At 45.4% G+C, this 24,509-nt stretch overlaps 1 protein-coding gene across 4 annotated transcripts in view; it reads right to left on the bottom strand.

Annotated features, from left to right (window-relative positions):
• Positions 1-24,509, bottom strand: part of RANBP10 (RAN binding protein 10) — a 62,857-nt gene that overhangs the window by 5,898 nt on the left and 32,450 nt on the right. For 3 of the 4 annotated variants that reach the window (XM_030955805.1, XM_030955807.1, XM_030955808.1), the window contains 10 exons: positions 22,719-22,886; positions 15,439-15,461; positions 9,825-10,009; positions 8,085-8,197; positions 5,713-5,821; positions 4,563-4,711; positions 3,562-3,757; positions 2,092-2,216; positions 1,100-1,245; positions 516-627 (listed from right to left, as the gene is read on the bottom strand). In XM_030955805.1, the coding sequence (XP_030811665.1) occupies positions 516-627; positions 1,100-1,245; positions 2,092-2,216; positions 3,562-3,757; positions 4,563-4,711; positions 5,713-5,821; positions 8,085-8,197; positions 9,825-10,009; positions 15,439-15,461; positions 22,719-22,886 (1,326 nt within the window). The remainder of the gene's footprint in view (positions 1-515; positions 628-1,099; positions 1,246-2,091; positions 2,217-3,561; positions 3,758-4,562; positions 4,712-5,712; positions 5,822-8,084; positions 8,198-9,824; positions 10,010-15,438; positions 15,462-22,718; positions 22,887-24,509) is intronic. The other variant, XM_030955806.1, reaches the window with a different exon arrangement.

The raw sequence follows: 24,509 nt of genomic DNA, 5'->3' as shown, positions 1-24,509 counted from the left end.
AAATCTCCTTCTGGAACATTCAGTGTGAGAGACACAGACCCCCATAGGAAATCTGCCTGGGCACAGGGAGCCAGACTGTGCAAATGCATTCCCTCCTAGAAAATATGATGATATCAGGGCTGAACTCTGCTAATCCATACAGCTGGAAAAGAGCCCTGGTAAAGTCCACAAAATGGTTCAGGTGGGTTCAGATCATGAAGGGAGAGGGGTAGGAAATGCACCAAAGAGATCTCAGTTTCTTCAGTAAGCAGGGGTGGAAAACCCTGACGTGCATCCTTGGGAGCAGCACTGAGGAACATGCAGGGAAGGGAGTCAAAATGGGAGTGTATCAGAGGATCTGTACTCTGCAGGCTTCCCTCCTGCTCCCCTTCCTGCATTACTGCCCTGACAGTCCCCAGCAAGAGAAACAAAGGCCAAAGCTAAACACAAATATTTCTGACAGGCTTGCCTGCCACAGGACAGCCCCTGAGAGCAGGTGTGTCTGGGGAAACACTCCCACAGGAAGAAGATCTTACCCAAAATAGCACTATTGAGAGCAGCACACACAGGTTCCCTCTGGATTGGGTCCAGCTGTTGGCCGACAGGGCAGTTCCAAGGGTCTGAGTAAGCTAACAAGCTAAAGGCATCCTGGGAGGGAAGAGAAAGGCACAGTGAGATCAGGAGGGCTGCAAACACACAGGAAAACCACCAAGTCCAGCTGGGGCACCTCCTGCAGTCACCATGATGAGAGGTGCCTACCTCCTGCAGAGAAATGGCCTTTTTATTCTTGGCGGCAGGGGACCACAGTGGGCCACCAAGACAGGAGGTTAGAGAGGGTGCCCCCTCCACCTGACAGGGGAGCCAGCATGGGAAGGCAGGTGGAGTGAAGAAGAGCATGCAGTTGCTCCAGGAAGCCAGGCAGGAGCTGTATTTCTTCTCTCTTGTGCTGAGAACTGGGTGTAGATGCTCTACAGTCATGTTTTGATCTCTGATCCCCATATAAGTCCCTTCTTGCTCAGCAGGTGCAGAAGTGGGGGCTACTCAGGTGTCTGCAAGGGAACCCACAACCCCAGAGCTGGCCCAGAGAACTGCTGCAATGCAGCACAAGGTCCAGGTTTACCTGAAGCATCTTTTTGTGCATGGTGTTCTTCCCATACTCTCTGCAAAGCTGCTCGCTCAGGATCTGCAGCTCCCGCCCAAACTGGATCATTCTCTCTGTGGCAGCGTGGTTCCCTCCACAGAGCTGCCTCTGGGGGCAGCTGTCTTCTAAGGAGAAGCAGTGGAGAAGGAACAATCATCTTGCATTGCCCACCAATGCCCACTGTGTGTCAGGATACCCTTCTGCAGCAGGTATCTGCTTCCTGCCCTAAGATTATCCCGGTGGAAGCTTTCTCTGTGTGATCCCTGCCCTACAACAGCCAGCAGTGGGTTTGTCACAGTGCCTGGTAGATACAGGGAAGATCTGAGCTCTGTTTAATACCTGAGAACTACCTAAAAATCAAGTGTCCTGATAAAATCCTGGGATCTTGCCTGTAACCAATCTGTTACCCTTTCATGTGTGTAACACGGGGTATATAACCCAGAAACCCTTGGTCTAACAAATCCTGGACTCAGATAGGCCAACACCACCAGCTTCCCAGTATTAGTGGCCACAAGAGCCTTTAGAACTGGATGAATCAGTTTCAGAGGCAGTGTAGCTGCTTCATCTGCTCCCTCCTGGCCAAAGCACCCGCAAACAAGACAGTCATGGCTGCCAGCTGAGCTGAGGCCACCCTGCAGCTGGACATGCCCAGCCTGGCACAGGAACACCAGCTCAGCTGGCACACCACCCAGCTCAGCTCCCCACAGGCACTTCTGCCAGGACTGCTCTGAGCTCAATTCCATGACCAGCACGGAACAAACCTTTGACTCCTATTGTTTTCCCTGCTCCAAAACACCACCAGCACTGCTGGGAGTCTATGAAAAGCCAGACCTAGTTTTAGCTCCAGGATAGATTAATTTTCCCCATGAAGCAGCCCAAAGTACATGCTTTTCCCCCACAATCCAATCAGAGTTTTAACTTTTGACACCAGCTCCTATTTCCCTTTACCCCTCCTGCCCCTGAGGACCTACCCATGCTGGACTCATCTGTCTGCAGGATCTCCTCATGTTTGTAGGTGCCATTCATTATCCTGGTGGATGAATTCTCCAGGACTCCGTTGGGGTAATGCTCAGCCTCCATTTCCATCTCGCTGTCACTGAGGTGAAAGGAGGGAAGAAAGGTCACATGTCTAAACTAAAAAGGGAAGAAATGAAGAGCTTATGTGCCAAACAGTGCCCAGCAATGACCAGCACACCAGAAAAGGTCCAGATGGACTGCAGGGAGCCAGATGGTCCAAGTCAGTGCAGCAGAAGTTGTTTTAGGCTTCTGAAGACAATTTATGAAGCAGGTTTCTGTTCCCTAAGTGCCTGTCATAATTCCAGGTGCAGAACATTTTGCATCTGCCCTTCAGGAAGTGGTGATCCTTGGGATAGTAAACAGCAGCCAGGTAACAGATAACACACTCAGAGACTGCAGGAGGGAAATCTTGGCTGTGATACATCCCCAGTCCTTGCAAACAGTGCACCACTGAGCACTTAAATGCCCAAGACAGCAGGCTGACTGAGACTGCTAATTAACTACTGATTAACTGAAATTATGAGAAAATCTTACTGGAACATGGGTTCTACATTTGAAAAAAAAAAAGAATGACAAATCCAGCATCATTAAATGATTCTGGTAAATTGAGTCTGAACAAGTGTTTCTCACTCAGTTACATGCCAGGTGGCTCTCCAGAGGTCACAAATGAGCCTACAAACTGCCCTGCAAGCTGTGCTCAGCACAGCACTTGAAGAATGAGTGCCAGCTGTAATTAGCAAGAGATTCCTTTAATCACAATGACACCCTCTGCTCCACTGAGGCCTCAGACAGCCCTGCAACAGCAGTGTGGAGAGTGAGCCCAAAGGAAGCTCAGTTTTCAGCACAGCTCACTCTGCTCCACACTCCAGAAAAGGCAGCAGTGACTGCACTGAACTGCTGGATCACCTGTGGCTTCCTGGAGAAGAGAGGCTCAGTCTGACCTGCTGCCACAGCACAAAACAAATCACTGCTGGCTCAGAGGCTCACCTGGGAGGAACAGAGCAACAGGCAGCCCAAGGAAATGACACAAGAGGGCAATGCACCAAGCCACTGTGGCCTGAGCTGCTGCCTCACAGGACAGGGCAGGAAAGCTGCTCAGCAGGAACAAGTGCCTGGCTGAGACAGCAGAAACAACACCAGGCTGACTGGGAAAGCTTCTGGGTAAACTATCACACTGGGATCCAAAGGCATCAGTGTAATGGGACAGCTTGCTGCCTGAAACAAGAGCATCATAATATTCCTTATGAGATGAACCTCCAAGGGGCAGGGAAGCCAGAACAGGTTTGTGTGTGCTGGGTAGATATTGTAGATAACAATATTCCTCAAAAGGGCAGGACAGATCCCTTCTGGCTCCTTAGAAAGCAGACTGAGACTTTTCTCACCATGCCATCCCCCCTCAGGTGTCTCCAGAGGAAAAACAATACCTGGTTTCTTGATTACTCGTACTACTGTGCTGCTGAGATTTGGTAGAATCTGTGGAATTGGACTCCGAGTAGTTCACAGATGAAGGGGAAGAGGAGGAGGAAGATGAAGATGATGAACTCAGTGTTGGGTATTTACTGTGACTCTGTTTGCTTTTTGTGGACATGACTCCATTGCTACAGGTTGGACTATCTGCTCCTGAAAGCCAAGAAGAAAGAAAAATGAGACCACACTGACAGTGTCACTCTGTTGTGGCCCCAAAGGAAGAAAGCAAAGTAAGACTGCAGACCTTAAATTATGGTTTATCATTCTTAAATTCAGTGGGGTTTAGAGAAGACACATCCACCTCTGACATCTGCTCTCCTCATGTGGAGACACAGGACCCACTTACTGTCGGGGTCTCTAGCTGCTCAGAGTGACCCCGGGAAGAGTTTGAAAGTCTCTTTTCCCAGCCCGGCGCTCGAAGAAGGAGTCAGGGCTCTTTATTTCCCGGTCTCAAGGTTGTTTATTGTATCTTATCTATAAAATTCTTTCTCCTGCCCTGCTGAGGTCTGTCCAGCAGGACAGTTCCAGGTACTCTGCCTGCCCCCGGGGCAGTGTTATGTCTTTATACTAAAAACTACGTGTACAATGTTCACAATTACTTTCCAATACCTATCACCTATGTTAGACAGTGAGCTTCTACTCTAAACCAATCCAAAAGTGCCAACATCCCAGCAGAAGATGGAGGCCAAGAAGAAGAAGGAGAAAGACTGGACACACCCAGCTCCCTCCATCTTGTCTCCTGAACCCCCATACCAAAAGCCCCAAAATCTACTTTTCCACCCCGTGATAACTTCACTATTATTCTGCCTAAACTGTTGTGGCTTGCTGGTCTTTATATAAGGTTGGTAATTTGCTCCACAGGTCGCAATCAAACCCACAGGTGTTTTGGGCTCTGGGCTGGCAGGGGTCTTGGCCATCCTGGACAGCCAGAGGGATGTTCTGGCTTCCCACAACTTACCAGTACTGTGAAGGTGTGAGTTGCTGGATCCATGCCTGGGGCTCAGGCTGGGGGAGCCGGGGTAGCTGTCCTGGGAGCGGGGGCTGCGGGCGCTGAAGCAGCGCACCTCGCTGTCCGTGCCGTTCACCATCTCCACGAACTGCCGGCACCTGGGTTCATGGAGCAAGAGGGACAAAGGGGGCGTGACAGCCAGCATGCTCTGCACTCAGCCTGCCTCAGGGCCCCACTGGGCAACTCCTAGAAACTTTCAAAAAGACATTTCAGGCTCCTGGTGCCTTTGTATTGTGAGTGCTCTGATGATGCTACAGAGGGAGGAGTTTGGAAAGTTCGCTTTTGATGCTAATGGATGGTGAGATATTCCCAAAAAAGCAAGTTTAATTACACTGTGCTAAGAAAAAACTGTTCCTTGGCAGCTTTCACCTCCAGCTCTTCTGCAGGTACTCAAATCTCGGGTTTTCTGTGATTGAAATGGCTCCTAAGGTATTAAAAAGTCTCTTTCCCAGCCACACGACTGAAGAAGTTGAGATTCAGTTGTGGAGGGGTTTTTTCAGGGGGAAGGTACTAAATCTGTCAAATACCATCATTCCTTCACTACTCCACCAACCTAAAAATACTGGTGGCCAATGGAAAATAGAGAAGGAAGAGTAAAAAAATGCAATATCCACAGTGACAGTGAGGACAGCTCCTCATTTAGCTTTACTGGGAATTGTCCTCATATGTCTCAGAAGTCTGGGGGGAACCACTCTGTACAGCTGGGAGAACTGGGACACTTCTTCCTTTAATCTCTACCCCAGACAGCCTTTTCCACACATCTGCCTTTCTAGGAACCTTCACAGTGACTGACACTGCTCCAACACTGCAAGATCCTCACAAGGCCAGTAAAGAAACTCCTCTGAAGGAATTTCTGGCAGTCAGCAGAACTAAAATTCACCCACCTATGTATGACCTCATGAGACAAAGCTATACTGGGTCTGAGCAGCAACAAAAGGGCTACATCTACAAGCACTGTGCAAAGGACTCCCAAAGGGAGCTCAAACAGTGTGAATTCAGAGCAAGGTGTGCAGCCAGACTTGGATGTTTAGCTAGGTTCTTATTCCTTCCTTCATTTACACATTTCAGCATTAGGGAGCATAAAGCTTTTCATACTTACTTTAACATGAAGAGCAGGTTGGGGTTATGTTCTAGGAGGCCAGGATAGAGCTGTTGGGTGGCTTCTATAGCCTCTCCCACTCTGCCTGCTAATACTAGCTTCTGTATTCCTGAAAGCAAAAGAAGACCTGGTGACACACAGGACCAGCCCAGAGGAACAGCCAAAAGAGCTGTCCCATCCATTCCATCCAGGTCCCCACAACCATCTTGCACAAGGGCTTGGGAGAGCTGGAGACTATATTTGGTTTATTATGGATCAGGGAGAGGAAAACCCTGTGAAAATGTGAAAGGATCTTTTAGTAGCAAAAAGCCATCAAGAATAGAAGGATCTGAAGGATGAAGAAGGTGGGTTGGGGTGCTCTTTAGTCACAGAGCTCTGCAGCAATGGCAACAAAAACAGGACATGCCAACTGGATGGAAATAAGGAGGCTGCTGGGGAAGTGACAATTTCAGAGGGCAAATTCCTAGGTCACCCTCATATTACATTCTCTGTCTGGCTCAAACATATGGCTCAGTATGAGATAAATGGAGTACTCTTAGAGGGTCAGTGGTCTTAAATCACAGCACTGCTTTCACAATATTCCTACCACTAAGCAGAAGTAATTATATCAACAAAACTATGTTCCTGCAAGGCCACCTCAATGCGTTCCCAGAGAAGTACCAGCTACTGACTGCACTAGAAACAGCTCAGTGACTTGTACACTTCTAGGAGGTGGACACTTATGCTGAGTGTTCATGTCCCATATAAGTTCCTTCAGCAAGTCAGAAGACACAAGTGCAAGACTCAACCCGAGACCCCTGAAAGCTCAGAGAATCTACAGGGACTCACATTTCGTTTTTCTAAGCATGCTTGGAGATAAAAATTAAATGTACTTAAAACTAAAACTGCATTGTTTTTCCAGTACTCCTTATGAACAGCAGAGGGAAGGTTTGGAATGGCCCATGAGGTGCTTTGCAAGCAGGGCCTCTGATAACAACAGGCTGTGGCTTTTGCAAAGTGTTGGAGCAGTTGGAAGCCCAGTCTGGCAAATCTTCATTAACGATGCCAGTAACAAACTGCAATGACTTGTCATGTCTCCCACTTCTCAGTGTCTATCTGGTTGTTATTATAGCTGAAATCTGGAACCAAAGCCGTGGCTCTCACACCAACACAAGAGCTCTCATTTCCCTCTCTTGCACGTCCATTTTCTCGTCTCGCTGCTTCTGACAGCTCTGCTTTGCCTTGTTTGGCAACTCTCACAGATGTCATTCCCTTTTATATTTCCCCCTCTTTTTGTTTCCCCATCTGTGTTTTCCTCACACCTTTTATTGAAGCCCCAACTTGAGGGCTCTGTATTCCTTCCCTCCATCTGCCTTGTCACCTGTCCTCAGCCAAAGGAGCCCGCAGCATCTCGTGTGTGTGTCTCCCTCCTGCCAGGCTCTGCCAGCTAAACCACAGCACTGGGAGCACTGCTGGGGTCAGGGCTGCATAATGCATGACCTGGAAAGCACCAAGCCCATCAGCACTAAGAGGCAGCAACTGCAAGTTATTTAAGAGCAGAGTCCCCAGATGACCCTGACTGCTGGCTAAGCACATGCAATGTATGGAGAGCAAGCCACAAAGGGCACAATGCTCTGGTACGTGACAGTCACACGAGCAGCAGCTCACAAAGGGAAGGGAAATGTACAGGCATGTGGCCTGTATTCAGCAGCCAGGAGAATGCAGAAAACACACCAATGTTCTGCCATTCTGCAGGCTGAGCCTGTGAATAGAAAAGTTTTAAAAAAAGGTACAGCAGGAGAAAGCTGCAAGCCTTATTCTGTAGGACCAAAAGTGCTGACAGCCCCAGCAGCTGAGAGATGAGCCACCTGGGAGCAAACAGCAGCAACCAAAACAGACACAGAACACAAATTCTTCACCCAGTGTGAGCTTAACATGTTGGCTGTGAATTTGAAAACCCTTCAGCATGTAAAAGTTACCTGAAATCACAATGTGCAGAGGGATTGGAAGAGTCCTTAACTGGGAGCTCCAGTGAAACTAAATGGATGTGTCTGAGTCCCTGTGCCTGGGCTGATGGACCTGCCCCTGCTGCACCAGCCTGCAGTGAGGAGATCACATCCCAAGGGATCTCTGGTGCACAACAACCTCAGCTCAGGTAAAGGCTAAGCAGAGCAGACAGGGACAGGAAGAACAGGGCAGTTCTCCAGGCAAAGATGGCAGAAGGTGGAGAGCAGGCAGTGGTGATGGGAAAAGTGCTCCTAGCAGAGACTCCCAAGCTCTGCTCCAGGCCAGAGTGCTGTGCACAGCTCTGTACTCTCATGCTTCCACAGCACTCACTCCTCTGCAGAGTCCCCAACAGAACACACCTGAGGAGTGACACCTGAGAGACTTACTTTGTCTATTCTTTATTGAGGTCTGCTCTTCCTGGATTGTGGTGTCTGTGACTCTGGCAAAGGCAGTTGCTGTTGAACAGTACCCATGATGAACCAAATAGGACGAAACCATACTAGAAAAAAAGAAAATACAAAGAGATGACAAGGTACAAGTGAAACAGAGTCATCACACTGGAGCAAAAAGAAACCAACACAACAGAAGTTGCAATTTCACTGAGAAACTCAGCTTGCTTAGGACATAACCAAGGTTCTCCTTCTGGGTCTAAACTGTGTGTATTTACAAGACAGGCACCTGGTCCTCTGCAAACAGGAGTGGGGCTCTAAATTCACTTTACAGAGTGGAAAAAAAAAGAAGAATCTCAATGCATATACAGTATTTATTTATGACTGCTGTCCAAGGGTCACTTGGACTCAATACTGTGTTACTGCACTGACATCCTATAGAGACATAAATATGAACCTTAGAGAGGTTCATGGCTTTCAAGCAGATCTTAAAAAGAAGAAAAGATTCTGGTCCTGAATTTCTTCCATCACTTATTTGCCAGCAATTGTATCTTTAGTAGTTCAATCTCCTTATGAATTCTGCACATTCACAGATACTTTAATCTGGTGACTGTCAGAATTGATTTAAAAAACATTAACACTCTTTGAAGCTGTATTTTTAAAAAATCTTGGGGGAGGGAGGAGTATCACTGTCACAAAACAAATACAACAAAACCATCTTCCTGAACAGACCATTTCTAACACACTTGTGCCTTCCTAGGACACAGTGACTCAATGTTAATGCTCACTGGATTTTAACAAAATCTAAAAAGCCAGCAACAGGATTTCAAAGCTTCTCATGAATCTCAAAACAGGCTTCTCACGATGAAGCTGGCATTGATCTGATCAAGCCACAGCTCAAAGCACACACTCAACTTGGCTACTTTCAGCACAAGAAAGAAGTATTTTATGAGTCAGCAATCATTCTTAGGCATAACATTCTAGGCAGGTGTGTAATTTTTGGAAGTTGTTTTAAATACAAGTGCTTCTGCCCAAGAGCTCTATAGGAGGAGCTCCAGAGTGGTGACCCCGACAACTCCACCGTGCCCATCAGAAGAAAAAATTCTGGAGAACACAAGGAACAAATACAGGGATAAACTGGTCCCACTGCAGCAGAATCAACAGCTCTTGTTAAGGGAGGTCCTGACTCTCTAATTTGGTCCTATTTTGGAAGGCAAATAACAGCATCAATAACATTCCTGACCTCTGACAATTCCTGTCAACTGCTCTCATCAAGTTCCACTCAATCCCTTTTGCAATGAGAAGTGCTTTCAATATTCATTAATTTATAAAGTGCCATAAATGTGCTTCCAGTTAGGTTTGGAAGCCTTTGGTTTAGGCTGTTTCTTGCTCTTTCATTTCTGAATTCAGCTGGCTTACACACCAGCTTTTCTCCTGCATTAGGAGTGTTTATGGTGTCTTCCCCCTCCTGCAATGTATCACCCCAAAATGTATATCCTTCCATTCCTACAAGCTTTCTCCAGGCAATCTTTGGCTGAAAACTTTTCCCACATCTGCCACATTTGAAACAGCAGCAATCTACCCAGGAAAAACTTAAACAACCGAACAGAGGATAAAACAATATGAGCAAAATGCACAGAGTGGCAACTTTTGCCATAAGAGAGCACAAATTAGCATTTAAGAAGTATTTAAAGCCTACCAAGAGGGAAGAAGCTGAACAGCAAGGCAGTGACTTACTTCTGCAGCATGGCTTGCCACTCTCCCAGCCTGTCTCCTATGGGAAACCGCTTAATGGTGCTCTGGATCTTCGCCCTCCACTCCCTCATGTAGTCCTCAATGTCAAACACAAAGGGCTGCTGCCCAAAGTTGGCATCCACGATCTCTCCTGGAGTCTGGAGACCCACTGTAGGGTAGAGGTTTGACTGGGAAGGAAGAAAAACAAACCTGTATTAAACACAGCTGTCTCCTCCTGGTTCCAGTTATGTGGTTTGGTAAAACCAAAGAGCTGCTTTTTATACTGAAATAAATATAATGGAATTGGGAGAGGCAACAGCCCTTTGGGTACTTCTCAAGAAATCCTGTGACTTATTGTGCATTTATGAAAAGTTATTGCATCAAACCAGAACAATGGGTTCAATCCCCCAGCAGCCTGGGATCAAGGCCATGACTGCTGTGTGTGGATGGCACTTCTGGCTTAGTTTTCTACAATTTCTACCAAGCTTCAAGAGCCAGCAGATAATATAACAAAAAACAGCAATAACAACAATATTAATAACAACAACAACAATAATAAATAAATAAATAAAAATAAATGAGAGGTGTATCATCTCAATCAATGGATCTGTGTATTCCCTCCTGTTTCAACTCAACTCTTTTATTCCTTGGAAATTGTTATCTCAGTCTTGTACATCTCTGATGAAAAGGGAACAGACAGTGGTGGAGCTCTGAGGCTAGGTCTTTGATGATCCCAAGATCCCAAGACATCCACACAAGAAATTACACTACTGATAGATTAATTTCATTTTAAGAATAAGTCTACAGATCCAAATGGAAGCTTTGACCCATCAACAGGACATGAGGAAAATAAAAAGGTTACCACCATAAGTGTCTCTAAAATTCAGCCACTAATTTGCTTTTAAGGATGATTTAATTAAAAATAGGAGTTCAAAGTGTATCAGAAGTTCTCTGAATTCATGCTATATTAAGAATAAGCTTATGGATACAAACGGAATCCCTGAGCCCACTTAAACGTTGGGAAAAGAGAAACAGCATCAGAAGAGGTACAGGGATGCCTGGTTCTCATCATTGAGCACATTGTTCAAAAGCATGTTCCAGTCACTGTCAGGTTACTGCTGTGCAGCACAAATTACTGTGCTGTTTGCAAACCAGACACAAACCACGAATTCAAACTTCCTGCTCACACTCGTGCACACCCACGCACACTCGTGCACACCAAAATCACATTTTTCAAAAGCATGTTCCATTCACTCTCAAGTTACTTCTGTGCAGCACAAATTACTGTTCTCTTTGCAAAGCACACAGAAGCTTCACGAATTCTCTGCTCCACAGCATGTGCTGAGAGTCTGCAGGCTGGGGAAGAACTTTCTCTCATGCCACTCAGGAACTGTTTGGTGTTGGGTTTTTTCCTAAAAACTTTGCCCTAAAACAGTGGAGCCAGAAATGGACACTGGGCAAGGCACAGGGACACCTGTATGGAACTGAAGTCTGCAAGGTGCCTGGCTGCAGCGCCTTGCTCAGGGCTGAACCCATATCAGATATTAGAGCAGCAGAGGGGCAGACCTCCCTCCTTAAGTCCCATCAGAAACCTAGGATGACCCTCTCCTCCTCTGTAGAGAGAGACATGGGCATTCCTACAATTATATGGAAAATTTCTTCAACTTATTCTTCCCTGTTGCAGAGATGAGGATGATTTAGGCCTGGAATGGGTTCCAAGAATGACTGCAGCATTTCTGTTCTCATTTTCAAAACTGAACTGGTTAAGAACCTGACCAACCTCCTCTACCTTTGAAATTATCAAACCTCAAACAACAAGGGAAAGAAATTAATCTATAAATACAGGCTGGAAACAGAGATCAGGATGACTGCATTACTGGTGATTTGCTACACCTCCTTTCCTGTTCCCACACCAAGGAAGTCTCTGGGTCAGAGATGTGCAAAGTAAATACAGCATGATAAAGGAAGAGCTACCAGAGGAAAATGCTGTAATTACATTTAATCCCTTCATTCCTTCAAAACTGGCTGACATGGAAATATCTCTAATGAGGAATCAGATATTTCCACAGTCCATACTTCAGACTTCTTATTATTGGAAGTTGGAAGCAAAGCCCCCAGCTTTGGCTATGTTCATCTTTGAGCAGAAGCTGCCTACCCTCTACATCTCCCAAATCATCTCTAAGGTAAAATTCCATTTTTCCATGTGAGATGTGTTCTCTCTGCTTAGCAGCTGTTGGGAAGCTCGTGTATCTCCAGCACCCTGCCAGATGCAGGCAGACACAACCCCAGAGCCCACTGACCCAGGAGATGCTTTTCCTGCCAAGTTCTTCAGGAACACCTTCCCCATGACATCTGGCCCACCTCCTGCCCTGATGTTACTCACAATCCCCACTGTTCATCTTGGCCTGGTTTTTAACCCCCTTGTCCCTCTGCACTCCTACAATCCCACCCTGAGCTCTTCTGGTTTTTTTCATCTCCTACTATTCCTTCAAATCTCCAGGCAGGATAGACCTGATCCATGCTTGTGTAAGTAAGAGTTGGGCCTGAGCACTGACTTAAATTGGCAAAAAAAAAAAAAGGAAAAAAAAGAAACTCCCTCTTTTTCCTCTGTGGGAATTCACTCCTATTTCAAGCAGTTATTTTGGTTTTAACTTCAGCCTGTGCTAAGCCAAAATGTGTTTTCTCCTATCACTGTATTTTTGTACAAATGAAAACACCCTTTAGAGGAAACTGAAACGAGCCAAAGCAAGTATGTTTCAACATCTGTGTCTCTGGTTTTCAAATTAAAGTATCCATTTCAACTTCCTAATATTGTGAATTCTGCAAAATATTGCTTTCACCATTTGCCTCTGCAAGGGGAATTTTGGAACAAGCATTTCAAGGAAATTATTTCTAATCTGGCAATGTTTTGAAGGATTTTAATTCCTTGTGTAACCTCACTGATATGCCAACCCTAAAATTTAAGCTTAAAAATTGCAGAAGTAATGGGGTTTACTGATGTGTGTTACCAGTCAGCTTCACCAGCCCTCAGGCTGTAATGCAAGGAAAAGTTCTCCCTTAAAGGTCCCCTGGAGGGGTGAGTAATGAGGAATGGACCAGAGCCAAAAAATCTAAGTGGAGCTGCTCAAACCAAAGCACTTCAAGGGTCACCCAGGTAAGTTTGCTGCTCCCACTCCTGTTTGCAGTTAAATTTTCAGAACTGCAGCTTTAGCAGGTGAAGAACACAGACTCTATAATGGATACTTTCTTTTTTTTTACCTTATAATCAGTGGATATTGTGTTTGAGCCTGGAACAGAGAACTATAAAAAATGAAACCTGCAAGTGATCAGCTTCATATTCTCTACTGCCTCAAGAATTCTAAAATATCTGACAGACTTTCAACCAAAGTCTATCTTGGGTTTGGCATCCACTTCTTTAGGAAAGGTTGTAACCTGAACTGGAACAACCAATAATCCATGGGCCAAGGGAGCAAAAAGAGCACATGGAACACATTGGTACCTGCAAGGGTGAAGGAAGAATGCAGTAATCCAGGGGAAGGACATTGGAAAAGAGAATGCTGAAGTCAGCTGTAGGCACCATTAGGAAGCTGCCAGCAGAGCAGCAGAGTGATTTAGCATATGCAGAGGGATGTCCTAGATCCATATGGAGGCAGAAGTCTCCCATCCTTGCTCAAATTCACAGTTAAGAGGTAAAAAATCCCCATCAAGCTTCTTTCCTCCTCTTCTTGAAGAGGAATTATCTCATGAAGGATAATTCTCAATAGTAGGAGGCCTACAGGGCATCAGCTGTTCTCTTTCCTGGCCCAGAAAAGCAGTGTTATGGATTAGCTGCTGCTGTAAAAGCCAGAAGGGGATTTGCCCAGAAAACAGCTCAGCAACCTGGCTGCTAAAGGTACAGAGACCATTTACACACCAGTTAACCACAAGGCATCTGCCAAAACCTACCCTGGCCAGATCTTCTCCCAGTTTCACACTAAACATCTCCTCTGCACAAGACACACGGACAAACAAGCCTGGGATCCTGTGAGGATGATCTGCCCAGACCAGGAAACAGCAGGACAGGGAGATGCCAGGGGCTCAGAAGAGTTCTCAGCTCACACCCTTCTGTGTGCTCTGCCTCCCCTGCTGCTCATCCCCTGTGCCCAGCAGAGACTCAGCACAGAGGTGAACAGTTTACACATGAACATTAAATTCTGTGTCAGCCCACTGGGCACTCCAGGATCAACAGCATGCAAGTTAAGCTAAGCAGGACAGGGAATTTCAAGCTGCCAAATCTGTGCTGTGAAGGTTCAGAGCAACACTTGGGCAGTAAATGGCAAAGCAGTGGTACGTGTGCTGGACAGCCATTTCTGATTGACAGGAGCCTAAATTGCCATTGTCCAGCTCAACATGGACAATGACATTGCCATTTGTCATTGACAACATGGACAATGTCTGCTCCTGCTGCAGAAGGAGAAGCAGTCTAACCAAATGAGAAGGCAAAGTGGTGAAAAAATTAGAAGGAATATGGTAAATTTGTGACTACTAATGCAATCTATACCCAGAGGGAACACAAACAGCACTAAAAACTAAGGGGTACATCAGAGAAGCATCTTCTTGCTGTGGATGTAAGGTTATCGCAATACCTCACCCCAAAAGGTTAATCTTCATGGAAAGGCAAACTACTCTTGTACTTTAATAAATTGTACTTGGACCAAGTGAATGAACTGCTGTTACACAACCCACATAATGTTACCAAGTTCAAAGACCCTAGGACAAAAAAAACCCCAAAACATCCTATATTGACAGCTGATGTGAAAAGGCCAATCAAATAACTGCAATTTAAGTGCAGGCTATATTTGGGATATGGGAGGAATCTGTAAAGCCCTAAATCCCATTGGGAAGGTGAACAGGGAGTACTAGACATTATTCCTCACAATATAAAAATTAGAGGAACAAGATAAATTTTTGGACAGGAAGTACAGAACAAAGCAAAGCAACCTTCCTTCCACACAACAGCAAAGTCAGCCAAGAAAATGGATCACTTTGGAGGCCTAAAAAAGTTATCAAAACTAAGAAATTTGTCAGAGGAAATTAATTTGGAGTATTTAAGTACAAAGACAGGAGTGCAACCTTAGGGACAAGAAGTCCTGTGTATGAGAGGGATGCAGTGGATGTGTTGGTGTATGCCTGACCTGGGTTTACCTTTTTTCACTGAACACATGCTCCTTGTCCAGGAACACTTGGGTCTAGAAAAGAGGGAACATTTTCTTGTGCTTTTGTGAGACCTGACTAGACATGAGTGTAACTATGCACATGATCTCCTCCTCAGAGTCAAAGCTGCATTTGGAAGACAATGACCTGTAATGAAGTTTGCATCTTTGCTTTAATTCCAGGAGAAGGAGCAACAAATTCTTAGAGGTGGTGAGGGATGAGAGGAGGCATGTGAGTAGCCCACAAACCCAGTCACAGGATTATGAAGTTTCAGAAAAAGGAGCATCCACATCATTCAGTAATGTGTGTTATCATGGTTTTTTTCAACAGGACATCAAACAGAAAAAAAAATCACACCCCCACACTCTTCCCCCTCCCTTCTGTTTGCATCCTTACTTAAAATACTGAAAATAGATGTACTTACAGGGAGGTCTGTAAAGGCTATACCTGTGGGGGGAAAAAATATTAGAATTAAAAAAACAAAGGATTTTTTTCCCTGCTTGCCTACATCCTTAACATGCTACTAAACATTACTGCATTTCAAATCCCAGCTCTGACCCTGCATTTCACTGCTTCATGTATTTAGAAGTAACTACACTCCCCAGTCCCTTCCTCTGCAAGGTTTTGCATCTGGAGAAAGGTTCAAGAAAAAGCCTAAATGTTTTCAACATCTCTCCCAAAAATTTGATTTTCTAAAAGCAGCTCCTCTTTCCTTTGCTTCTCCCTCTGTTACTAGGAAGGAGTTAGTTTTCAAGACTCCCTTTGGTGTTAGAAACAGAGTTTTAGTATAAAATTGCTTTGGTTTAGGCTGTAACTGATTCTTCTTATCAGCCAGAGAAAGAGGAATAAATATTCAGCACTTGGCATTACAGCTGGGGAGCAGCCCTGCAACAGGACCAAGCTGCAGCCAGGAGCACCTGAGAAACTGTGCAAAGAACAGCCTCATCCTCAACTCAGCTGATACAGCTCCAAACAGAAAAGATGTGAAAAAAAAAAAAGTATGGTTTCCCTTTTTATTTACATCTGGCAGAAAAGAGGTATTTAAGCCAAGGCAGCCATTGCCTGGGATGGCTAACAGGGTTTTGGCTAGAGACAACACCCACCACAGCCAGGCTGCCCAGGCACAGCTCTGCCCCAAAGGATGCTGCCTCTCCTGCCACGGGGGGGATCCAGCAGCTCAGGATCAGCCAGAGCCCCCCAGGCTTTGGGTCACCATCACCAGCAGCACAGGGGACACTGCTGCCATCACCTCACCAGGCTCAGCTAAGCCCAGACTTCCAGCTGACATTCCAGGAGTCACTCTGGAAGCTGCAGCCTTTCCCCATGTGTGCTCCCAAGAATGCTTTCTTGTCCCCAGCCAGAGCAAGGCTGGTACCCACACCAGGACAGCCAGTTCTCACACACGTCCCACCTCTCCTCCTTCCCTTCTGCCTGGCACTGGAAGGACTGCAGAAGCAGAACACCACCCTCTGGTTTTAATTTTAGGACTATTTTAACCCAGAGCTGCAATGTAATGTTACCAGATCAGTCTGAAATGGTAATTTAAACCAGTTTAAGGAGTCAAGATAGGAAACAAGTTATTCAAAACAGCACAGATCTAAATCAAATGCTCAGAAAGAAATCCTGAATATTTTACTTAATAAACAGCCAGTAAAGATAAATTAACATCATGGCAGATAGTCAGTATGATTTAATGAACATCCTGGCAGTTTGGACCTTGTTTATTGAGCACCCTTTCTACATCCCAACCAAAGATTGTGAGCACAGGTGATGTTGAACATGTGACTGAAGAAAACATTCAGTGAGCATTTCTCTCACCTTGTCACCTTGCCCAGATATTGCTCCTCACTCAAACCTTTTTTTCACTTTGCAATTATTTTGCTCAGCTGGATGAAAAGGTGGATGAAAGCTTGTTTTCCTACTTTTATGGCAGAATGAGGTCAATCTCCTTAAACCTGCTGTCCACTGGAGTCTTCCTCTGCCCCTAGCACCTCTGAGAGCCAAAGGTGGCCAGGCTGGTGTATTTGTGTGGCTGGAAGCTGCTTCCAGCACCTGGACAAGCACTTGGGTTTTGAATGGACAAGGTGGGTGGAAAATTGCCTGAACTGTCAGGATGGAAGAGTTGTGATCAGCAGCTCAAAGTGCAAGAATTGTCCCTCAGGGATCCATGGCAGGGCCAACACAGCTCCCTGTCTTCACCAATGGCCTGGACAACGGGACACAGTGTGCTCCCAGCAGGCTCACAGCTGTCACCAAACAGCAGAGTGGACACCAGGCTGGAGGGCACAGTGCTGTAGCTGGAGAAATGATCCAGCACAAGGCTCCCAAAGCTCAACAAAAGCAACCTAGGAGCCCTGCCACCAGGCTGTGATAGTCCCAGGAAACAGGACAGGATGAGGCTGACTGGAGAGAAAGCAGATCTGCAGAAAAGACTCAGGGTCCTGCTGGGAAAGTAGAGCAGGAGCCACCAGTGGGTCCTTGCAGCAAAGGACATCAACCACATCCTGGGTTTCTTAGTGAGAGTGTAGGTTAAAGGATGGGATTTCTCCCTTCTTTTCCAACACTGGTGAGTCTACACTCCGGTTATGATGTTCACTTTAGGGCTCCCCAACACAGGACACAGTGAGACTGGAGTGAGTCCAGCAGAGGCCAGCAGGACAAAGACAGGCTAAGGGAAAAGTCTCTGTTCAGTCTCAAAAGCATTAGGGCAGACACCTCTTGCTGCCAACTGTCATACAGGAGGGTGTAAAAAAGGCTTTTCTCAGAGATGCGTGGTGGCAGGAGACAGGAAGCAACACAGACAAGCTGCAACATGGGAAATTCTAATGAGAAAAATTCAGTATGAATTTTGGTCAAACACTGAATCAGGACCAGAAAAGCTCCCAGGTGATCTCCATTCTTGAAGACACTAAAAACTTAATGAGTTTCTGAATAACATGATCTAGTTTGGGCCTGCTTTCAGCAGGGTGTTGGATGCTTGACCTCCAGAGATCCCTCCCAGAAAAAATAATTCTATGATTCTATAAATAAAAGCAGACAGCACTTGGTCTGTTGCACACACACGTCTGCTTAGAGTTTCTGCATCTGCACTGCTACACACCTGCATCAGGAAAGCCAACAGCAGAAAGTGAAATAATCACAGCTTGAATGTGAAACTGTTTTCTTTCTCTGCAGTCCCTCCAAAGCCTGGATCCAGTTTAAAACCACAACCTTCTTAAAGACTCAAGGACTGGACAAACCAAGAGGCCAGGAAGCAAGGGCAAGTGTGTGAAGAGCAGTGACATAAAGACATTGAATGAAGGTTCAGTGCTAGGGCACAGTGTGACTGACATTTTCACCTGCCAACCAAGGGACTTCCACGTTCCATGACTGCACTTACACATGATCCCATGTACAGAATGTTTGTGGACCTTCCAGCCCATCTCTGCTCTCCACCCAGCACCAATCATCCTTTCTGCCTCACAGCTGGCCACTTACAGAATTCAATTTGCACAAGACAATGTACATTTGGTAATCAGCCACAGCACTGCACTGCCTGCACAGCAGGGATCTCCTCCAGCACCTGCTTAGGGAGCTGTGATCCAGGGAATCCTTAAGCACTGCTGGTGGATTGCAATAATCACAACTCCTTCAGCAGTCTGGGCATCCTAAAGAGCAGACCAGGAAATGCCAGCCCAGGAAAATACTTGAATATTCTCCAACGTGCTGCTGAGGAGAAGCACTGTCAAACCCACATGGCTCTACATGCCCTTGGAAACAGATCCTCCAATGAGGCCACTGGGTAAAACTGCTCATACAGAGAACAAGGCTGTGGCCAAGGCTGGTATTTTCTGCTCATTTTGGTAGGGAATGAGGGTGGTGAGGCCCTGGCACAGGTTGTCCAGAGAAGCTGTGGCTGCCCCATCCCTGGAAGTGCTCAAGGCCAAGGTGGATAGGCCCCTGTGCAACCGGGTCTCGTGGAAGGTGTCTCTGCCCACAGCAGAGGGGCTGGAATGACATGATCTTAAAGGTTCCTTCCAACCCAAACCACTCCAGGATTCTGTAGTTTGAAATCTGATTAATCTGAAGTCTTGTTTTGAACATCCCAATGCTCTTGCTGTCTGCAAATTTCATTTAGAGCCTTGGGGGTCAAACCTATTAAATCTGGGACTGATACCTGCATGTCTCCCACATCAGCTTTCTGCATTACTCCCAATGTTCCCCCTAGTCTCTAAACTGGCTGCAGAATGGATATTTTACTTTTTAGGTTAACTTGGTCTTTCCAAGAGCCTGCACTAGAACTCAAACTACAGGAAGTTTTCTATGCCAAGACTTCAGAGGGTTGCATGCTCTTTTTATAGTCCTGCTGCTCCATTTACCTTGGTCTGCTGTCAAAGTCTGAGATCTGAGACACTCCTACATTAATCCCTGAGCAAACTCATCCACTTAAACCCAGAGACCTGCAGCAGTCACATTTCCTCCTCATGCCCTGGTCCAAGACTTTCTGCTTAATGGCTGGTGCCCTAACATTTCTCCCTTTCTCTCCAAATTCACTCTCATCACACTTCAAGCCACATCTCACTATGTTTTTTACTGCCAGGACTCTGCTCAGAACTTGTCAAAAGTGTTTCATCAGCAGCCAGAAGACATTCAAGACATTTTCCAGAACAGAGAATTAAGACTACATACGATGTCAAACAGTTTTCATGTGACGTCTCCAAATAAAGTTCAAGACATAGCTCCAAACAGAACATCCAGAATTTGTGATGGCCAAGAAAACAGTTCTTATACAGTGCTCCTGATGGATCTGATTAAATGAAAAAGTATGGAGACAATGGAAGATAACAGTTAAGCAACAGAAGAAATTGCAAGGAAAACAAAAGGGGGGATGTCTAATTAACAGATGAAAAGGAGAGGACTTAAATGGTGAAGAGTGGATTAGAAAGACAAAGCTACAGCAATTCCATCAAAAGAAAGACAAATTCAAACTCTGAAACCCTGCTCTCAAGCTAACCGGCCTCACAAAGGGGCTGATCAGCCTCATGAATATTCTTGGCGTCTGCAGTACGGATTACACAATTACCTCATCTCCTAGGAGGAGACACACATGGCTTCCACAGCTTCATGTCAGGAAACACCTAGAAAAACACACATTCATCCCCTTCCTGGTAAACCCTGGGTCTACACAACACAGAAATGAGATTCTCAGGTTAGCACTAAATATCATGGAAGTTCAAGACCATCAAGGAGCTGCTTCTTTCAGGGAAGAAAGCATTCTGACTTCCAAACAAATCATTGCTCCTACATCCATTTGGCCTTGGTTCCTCTGCTGACACCTGTCTGACCCCCTCCTCACACCTCTGCTCTGTGCCCACAAGGAGCTGTGTAACCCCTGGCCAAGGGGCTCCTCTCCTCAGCATTGCACTGAGCATTTATTTCTCCTGGATGCTGTTTCTTTATCAGTGACACAAACAGACACTGCTGGCCCTTACCAACAGCCTCCTCAGATGAGGTTTTCATTCTGCTTTTGTAAAAAGGCAGTAAAATGTTCCTGCAGCTTTTGTGGGGTCACCCAGCAAGGCCTGAGCTCTGCTGCTCCCTTCTGCACTTCCACTCCTGTCTCCTCTAACCACACCATCTCTCCTCTCTCTATCTATCTGTACTATGCCACTACAGCTCAAAGAAAAGCTGCTACACACAGGAGCCAGCTGTGAATGCTGAGGAGAGGCTTCTACCTGTCCCTTTCTTAGACAGCTCATGTCTTGCACATCTGAAGAGCTCAAGAAGACACCCAGGGGACAGCAGTGCTTATAAGTGATGCTGCTCTCTAAGCATGGTAGCTTTCTTGTTACCTTTCCCGTTTCTTCCCACTGGCATTGTTCACCACTGGGGTAGGCTGTTCCTCAAGGGGTCATTCGATGTCACATTAGAAAAACACAAGCTTTCCATCCAAAAAAAGCCCCATCTTTGAAGGAAAAGGAACACTTCAGTTTCAGAAAGGAAGACTAGATAACTTCTCTGCTGTAAAGAACTCTGAATGTCCCAAACCAAACAAATCTCTGAGCAATGACAAAAGGTAACACAGAAGTTACTGAACTGGGCTCTTTATTTGGCTTCATCTGACCAGACACTCAGGCACAACACAGTCCTGGGTACAAAACAGAGAAGGAGAAAGCAGCAACTTTTCAACTGCTACAGATTATACTGTGGAGATTCTGGTCATTAAAAAGAAATTAAATACCAAATGAACAAACTTGTATTCATTAAATAGAAGATCTGGCCTCCTCCTGACTCTCACACTTTTGTTATGATGAGAAGTAACAGCACCATCAGGGTGAAAAACAGTGAAGCTGGAAAACCACCCACTTAACAGAAAACATCCAGAGGAGCACAGCACAAACCACTACAGGGAAATACAGGCCAAAAATCAAGGACAGGAACTAACAGGAGACCTTTTGTGAAATCTTTTTAACTATTTCATTACCTCAGTTGCTCTTGTTCCGTCTTGTCTCATTCCTAATCAAAAGCTCCTGCTCTACACCATCAGCTGTTGCTTTCAAGCCTCTACTTGTCTCACCAGTACTGGACTGACATGGGCAGCCCAAACAAGCCCAGCTCTCCCAGCCTTTCCTCCCAGGACAGATGCTCCAAACCCTCCATCACCTTGGCAGCCCTTTGCTGGACTCTCTCCAATAAGTCCATCTCTCTCTAATACTGGGGAGCCCAGTACTTCTCCCAAGAGCTCACCAGAAATTCTGTACTCTCCAGGCACACACTGCACTCCAATCCCACTCCTTCCTTCAGCCCAGCCAGCAATTCAAAACATTTTTGCTCTGTTAAGTGTTTTGAGCAGGGTATTTTTGGTATTTTTCTACCAATTTAATCTTGAATTCAACGAAGTAGAATTGACACAGCAAGGAGAAGCAAAGGAAAGGAGTGCTCATCCCTCCCTGCCAAATCAAATTAATCCCAGGATAAAAAGTGAGATGAACCTACAAAAATTTACTGCACATCTTATGTGTTAAAAAAAAAAAGACAAGAATTTATCTGGGGTAGAGAACATGCCATCCAAGGAACCGGTATTTTAGGGGAAAATGGCCAAAAATATCTATTTTAGACAAATAAGATATGACAGATGTCTGGAAAACATCTGAGGTGTTAATTTGGGCAAAATTTTTTAGTCCTTAACTTTAAGACAGTTACAGAAACAAGTGTGGAATGAACCACATTGTAGCTCAATGCTTAAGTTGGACCTTTCTTGTGCTGAATTAATGTCTGGCTTTGGGAATGCTCAGACCAACGTGTTGAGGCTTTCAGATGGACAAGTCCCTTCAAAACTGAAGACACCAGTACTGTGCCTTTGTAGGTAGTTGAACAAAACACTAATTAAACTTCCCACTTCTTTCTTTCTTTCCCTCTTGTCCAGCCATTAGACATCTTATCCAACCTCCCACCTACTGTGCAGTAGCAGAGGAAAGCAGAAGAAGCTGTGGATGAAATTCTAATATATCTAAACAAACTGAGCAGCATGGAAACCATTTTACCTGCTGGAAGCATTTCTAAATTTGCTCAAATTTACAGCTGCTGACAGCTGCTGAGTGCTCTTTTGCTCTGCCATTTAAACCTTACTCACAGGTGTGGGACAAGAGTTACAATACACCAAAGTATTAAACAGCAGCAGGAGCAGCACTGGAGCATCCCTCTCCTGAGAACACCTTCACTCACCTAAACTGTGGCCATTTTTTGTGTAGAAGCAGGTGTTGTTGATGAGGTTGACACAGCAGCCAATCACGTCTCCAGTGGTGAACGTGGGGCCGTAGGGCTGCCCTGTCCCCGAGGAACAGAAGGAGTGCCCATCATCTCCATGGTACCCATAAGAATGTTTATCCCATCCTGCAAAAGGCAAAAGAACAGGACAGCAGTGAAGCCAGTTGAGCAGAACCACATGGAACTACTACAACTCTCAGGACATCATTTTCTGTGTGAGTTTTAAAATTTGATTGCCACTCCTGATTCATCCCAATATTAATTTTCACATACTGGTAACTGAAAAGAAATCAATGGTGTTTAATCAAAACACATCATTTGCATTTCAACACATTTCTCTTTTATCTTGCCTGAGGTGAAACAAACTCCTTTTGTAAAACACTTGTGTTTCCCAAAACCAAATACTTCCCACAAAAGCATTTAACAAAATAATTCTCAGACAGTTGCAGCTTTGTCTGTAAGTACTGTCACAGGTGTAAGAAACGGAGAGAGTCAATTTTTCTATCTTCAAATCTTTGTTTGATAAGGATTTCTATGTTTCCATTGGGATACAATATTTCCCATTCTGCAGACAGCTTAAAACACAACCCTCAAATGTCACAGGGGAGTTCAATGCAAAGCGGTCAGTTCTAATATTAATATCTTTTATTTCTTCAGCCAGTGACATTGTGCTACAGGTTACAGCTGCACCCTGCCCACTTGTTCTTTTCTATATATCCCAGTAATTTCATTTGGATCATTCCTCTGAATGGCACAATCAAAGCCACATCTCACAGAGAGACAGAGTTCTACCAGAAAGTGATACAACATTAAAACCAGACACCTGTGTTTTATATGGATATGGCTGGATCCTTAGGGAAGCAAAGAAGATGCTTTGGCCATCTTCTTACCTTATACACCCAAGGGTGGTGCAGATTCTGTTAAATGTGGAGTGATGCCTCTGGCACAGGGAATATGTAAGAAACACAGACACTGTGCAGGAAATGCACATCTTGCAATGAGGCACAAAAAGACTGAGCACCCTGAGAACTACAGAGCAGAGCCCTGTGAAGGTGGGCTGGAGCACTTCTGTGAGCCAGGATTTTCCTCCAAAACCAACAACAAGATGAGGGCACTAGAAATTCAATCTTGTAAAATAGTGCTACAACACTGAGGCATCAGCACTCCCATGCTCAGGGCTTCTCAGAAAAGCACAAAACAGTCAGTGCATGTCTAAGGCCCCGTTTATTGTACCACACCAAATGAATGCCAGTGGGAAAGTCAGGGAATGAAGCAAGACTGAAACATGCCACAGGCCAAGATTTTGGACCTCAGAGCAAACTTTGGAAGTGAAAGGCATGAAGGACTCCCAGAAAATTCTAGTCTAGAAATGGTGAGTAATTTCCTCTATTTAGTCCCACACATCCAACAGGAACAGACTGAGATGTCCCAAGAGTCAGCTCCATCTTCCCTCGGATCAGCTCCAAACAAGCTGCTGACAGTAGCACCAGTCCTGTTTCAAATCTTCGTGAGAGACAGGGACAACAGCACAGGCAGCACCCTCAGCAAGCACAAAAACAATGCCAAACTGACTTGCCAGAGCAAAGGAGGAAGTGATAGGGGCTCTAGAGTCTGTTGTCAAACTTTCACTGCTAAGACTCCATCCAGTAAAAATACCATTGAAATATTTTTGAATTTTTAAAACTGTGGCTCCTTTCCACTAGCCTGTTTATTTGCACTGTTGCCATCACTGATCTATTATTTTAGTCT

Source organism: Camarhynchus parvulus, chromosome 11 (genome assembly GCF_901933205.1).
Source record: "Camarhynchus parvulus chromosome 11, STF_HiC, whole genome shotgun sequence".
NCBI classification, from domain to species: domain Eukaryota; kingdom Metazoa; phylum Chordata; class Aves; order Passeriformes; family Thraupidae; genus Camarhynchus; species Camarhynchus parvulus.
The sequence above is the reverse complement of the archived record's forward strand: the minus strand, read 5'-3'. Positions and strand labels throughout refer to the sequence as shown.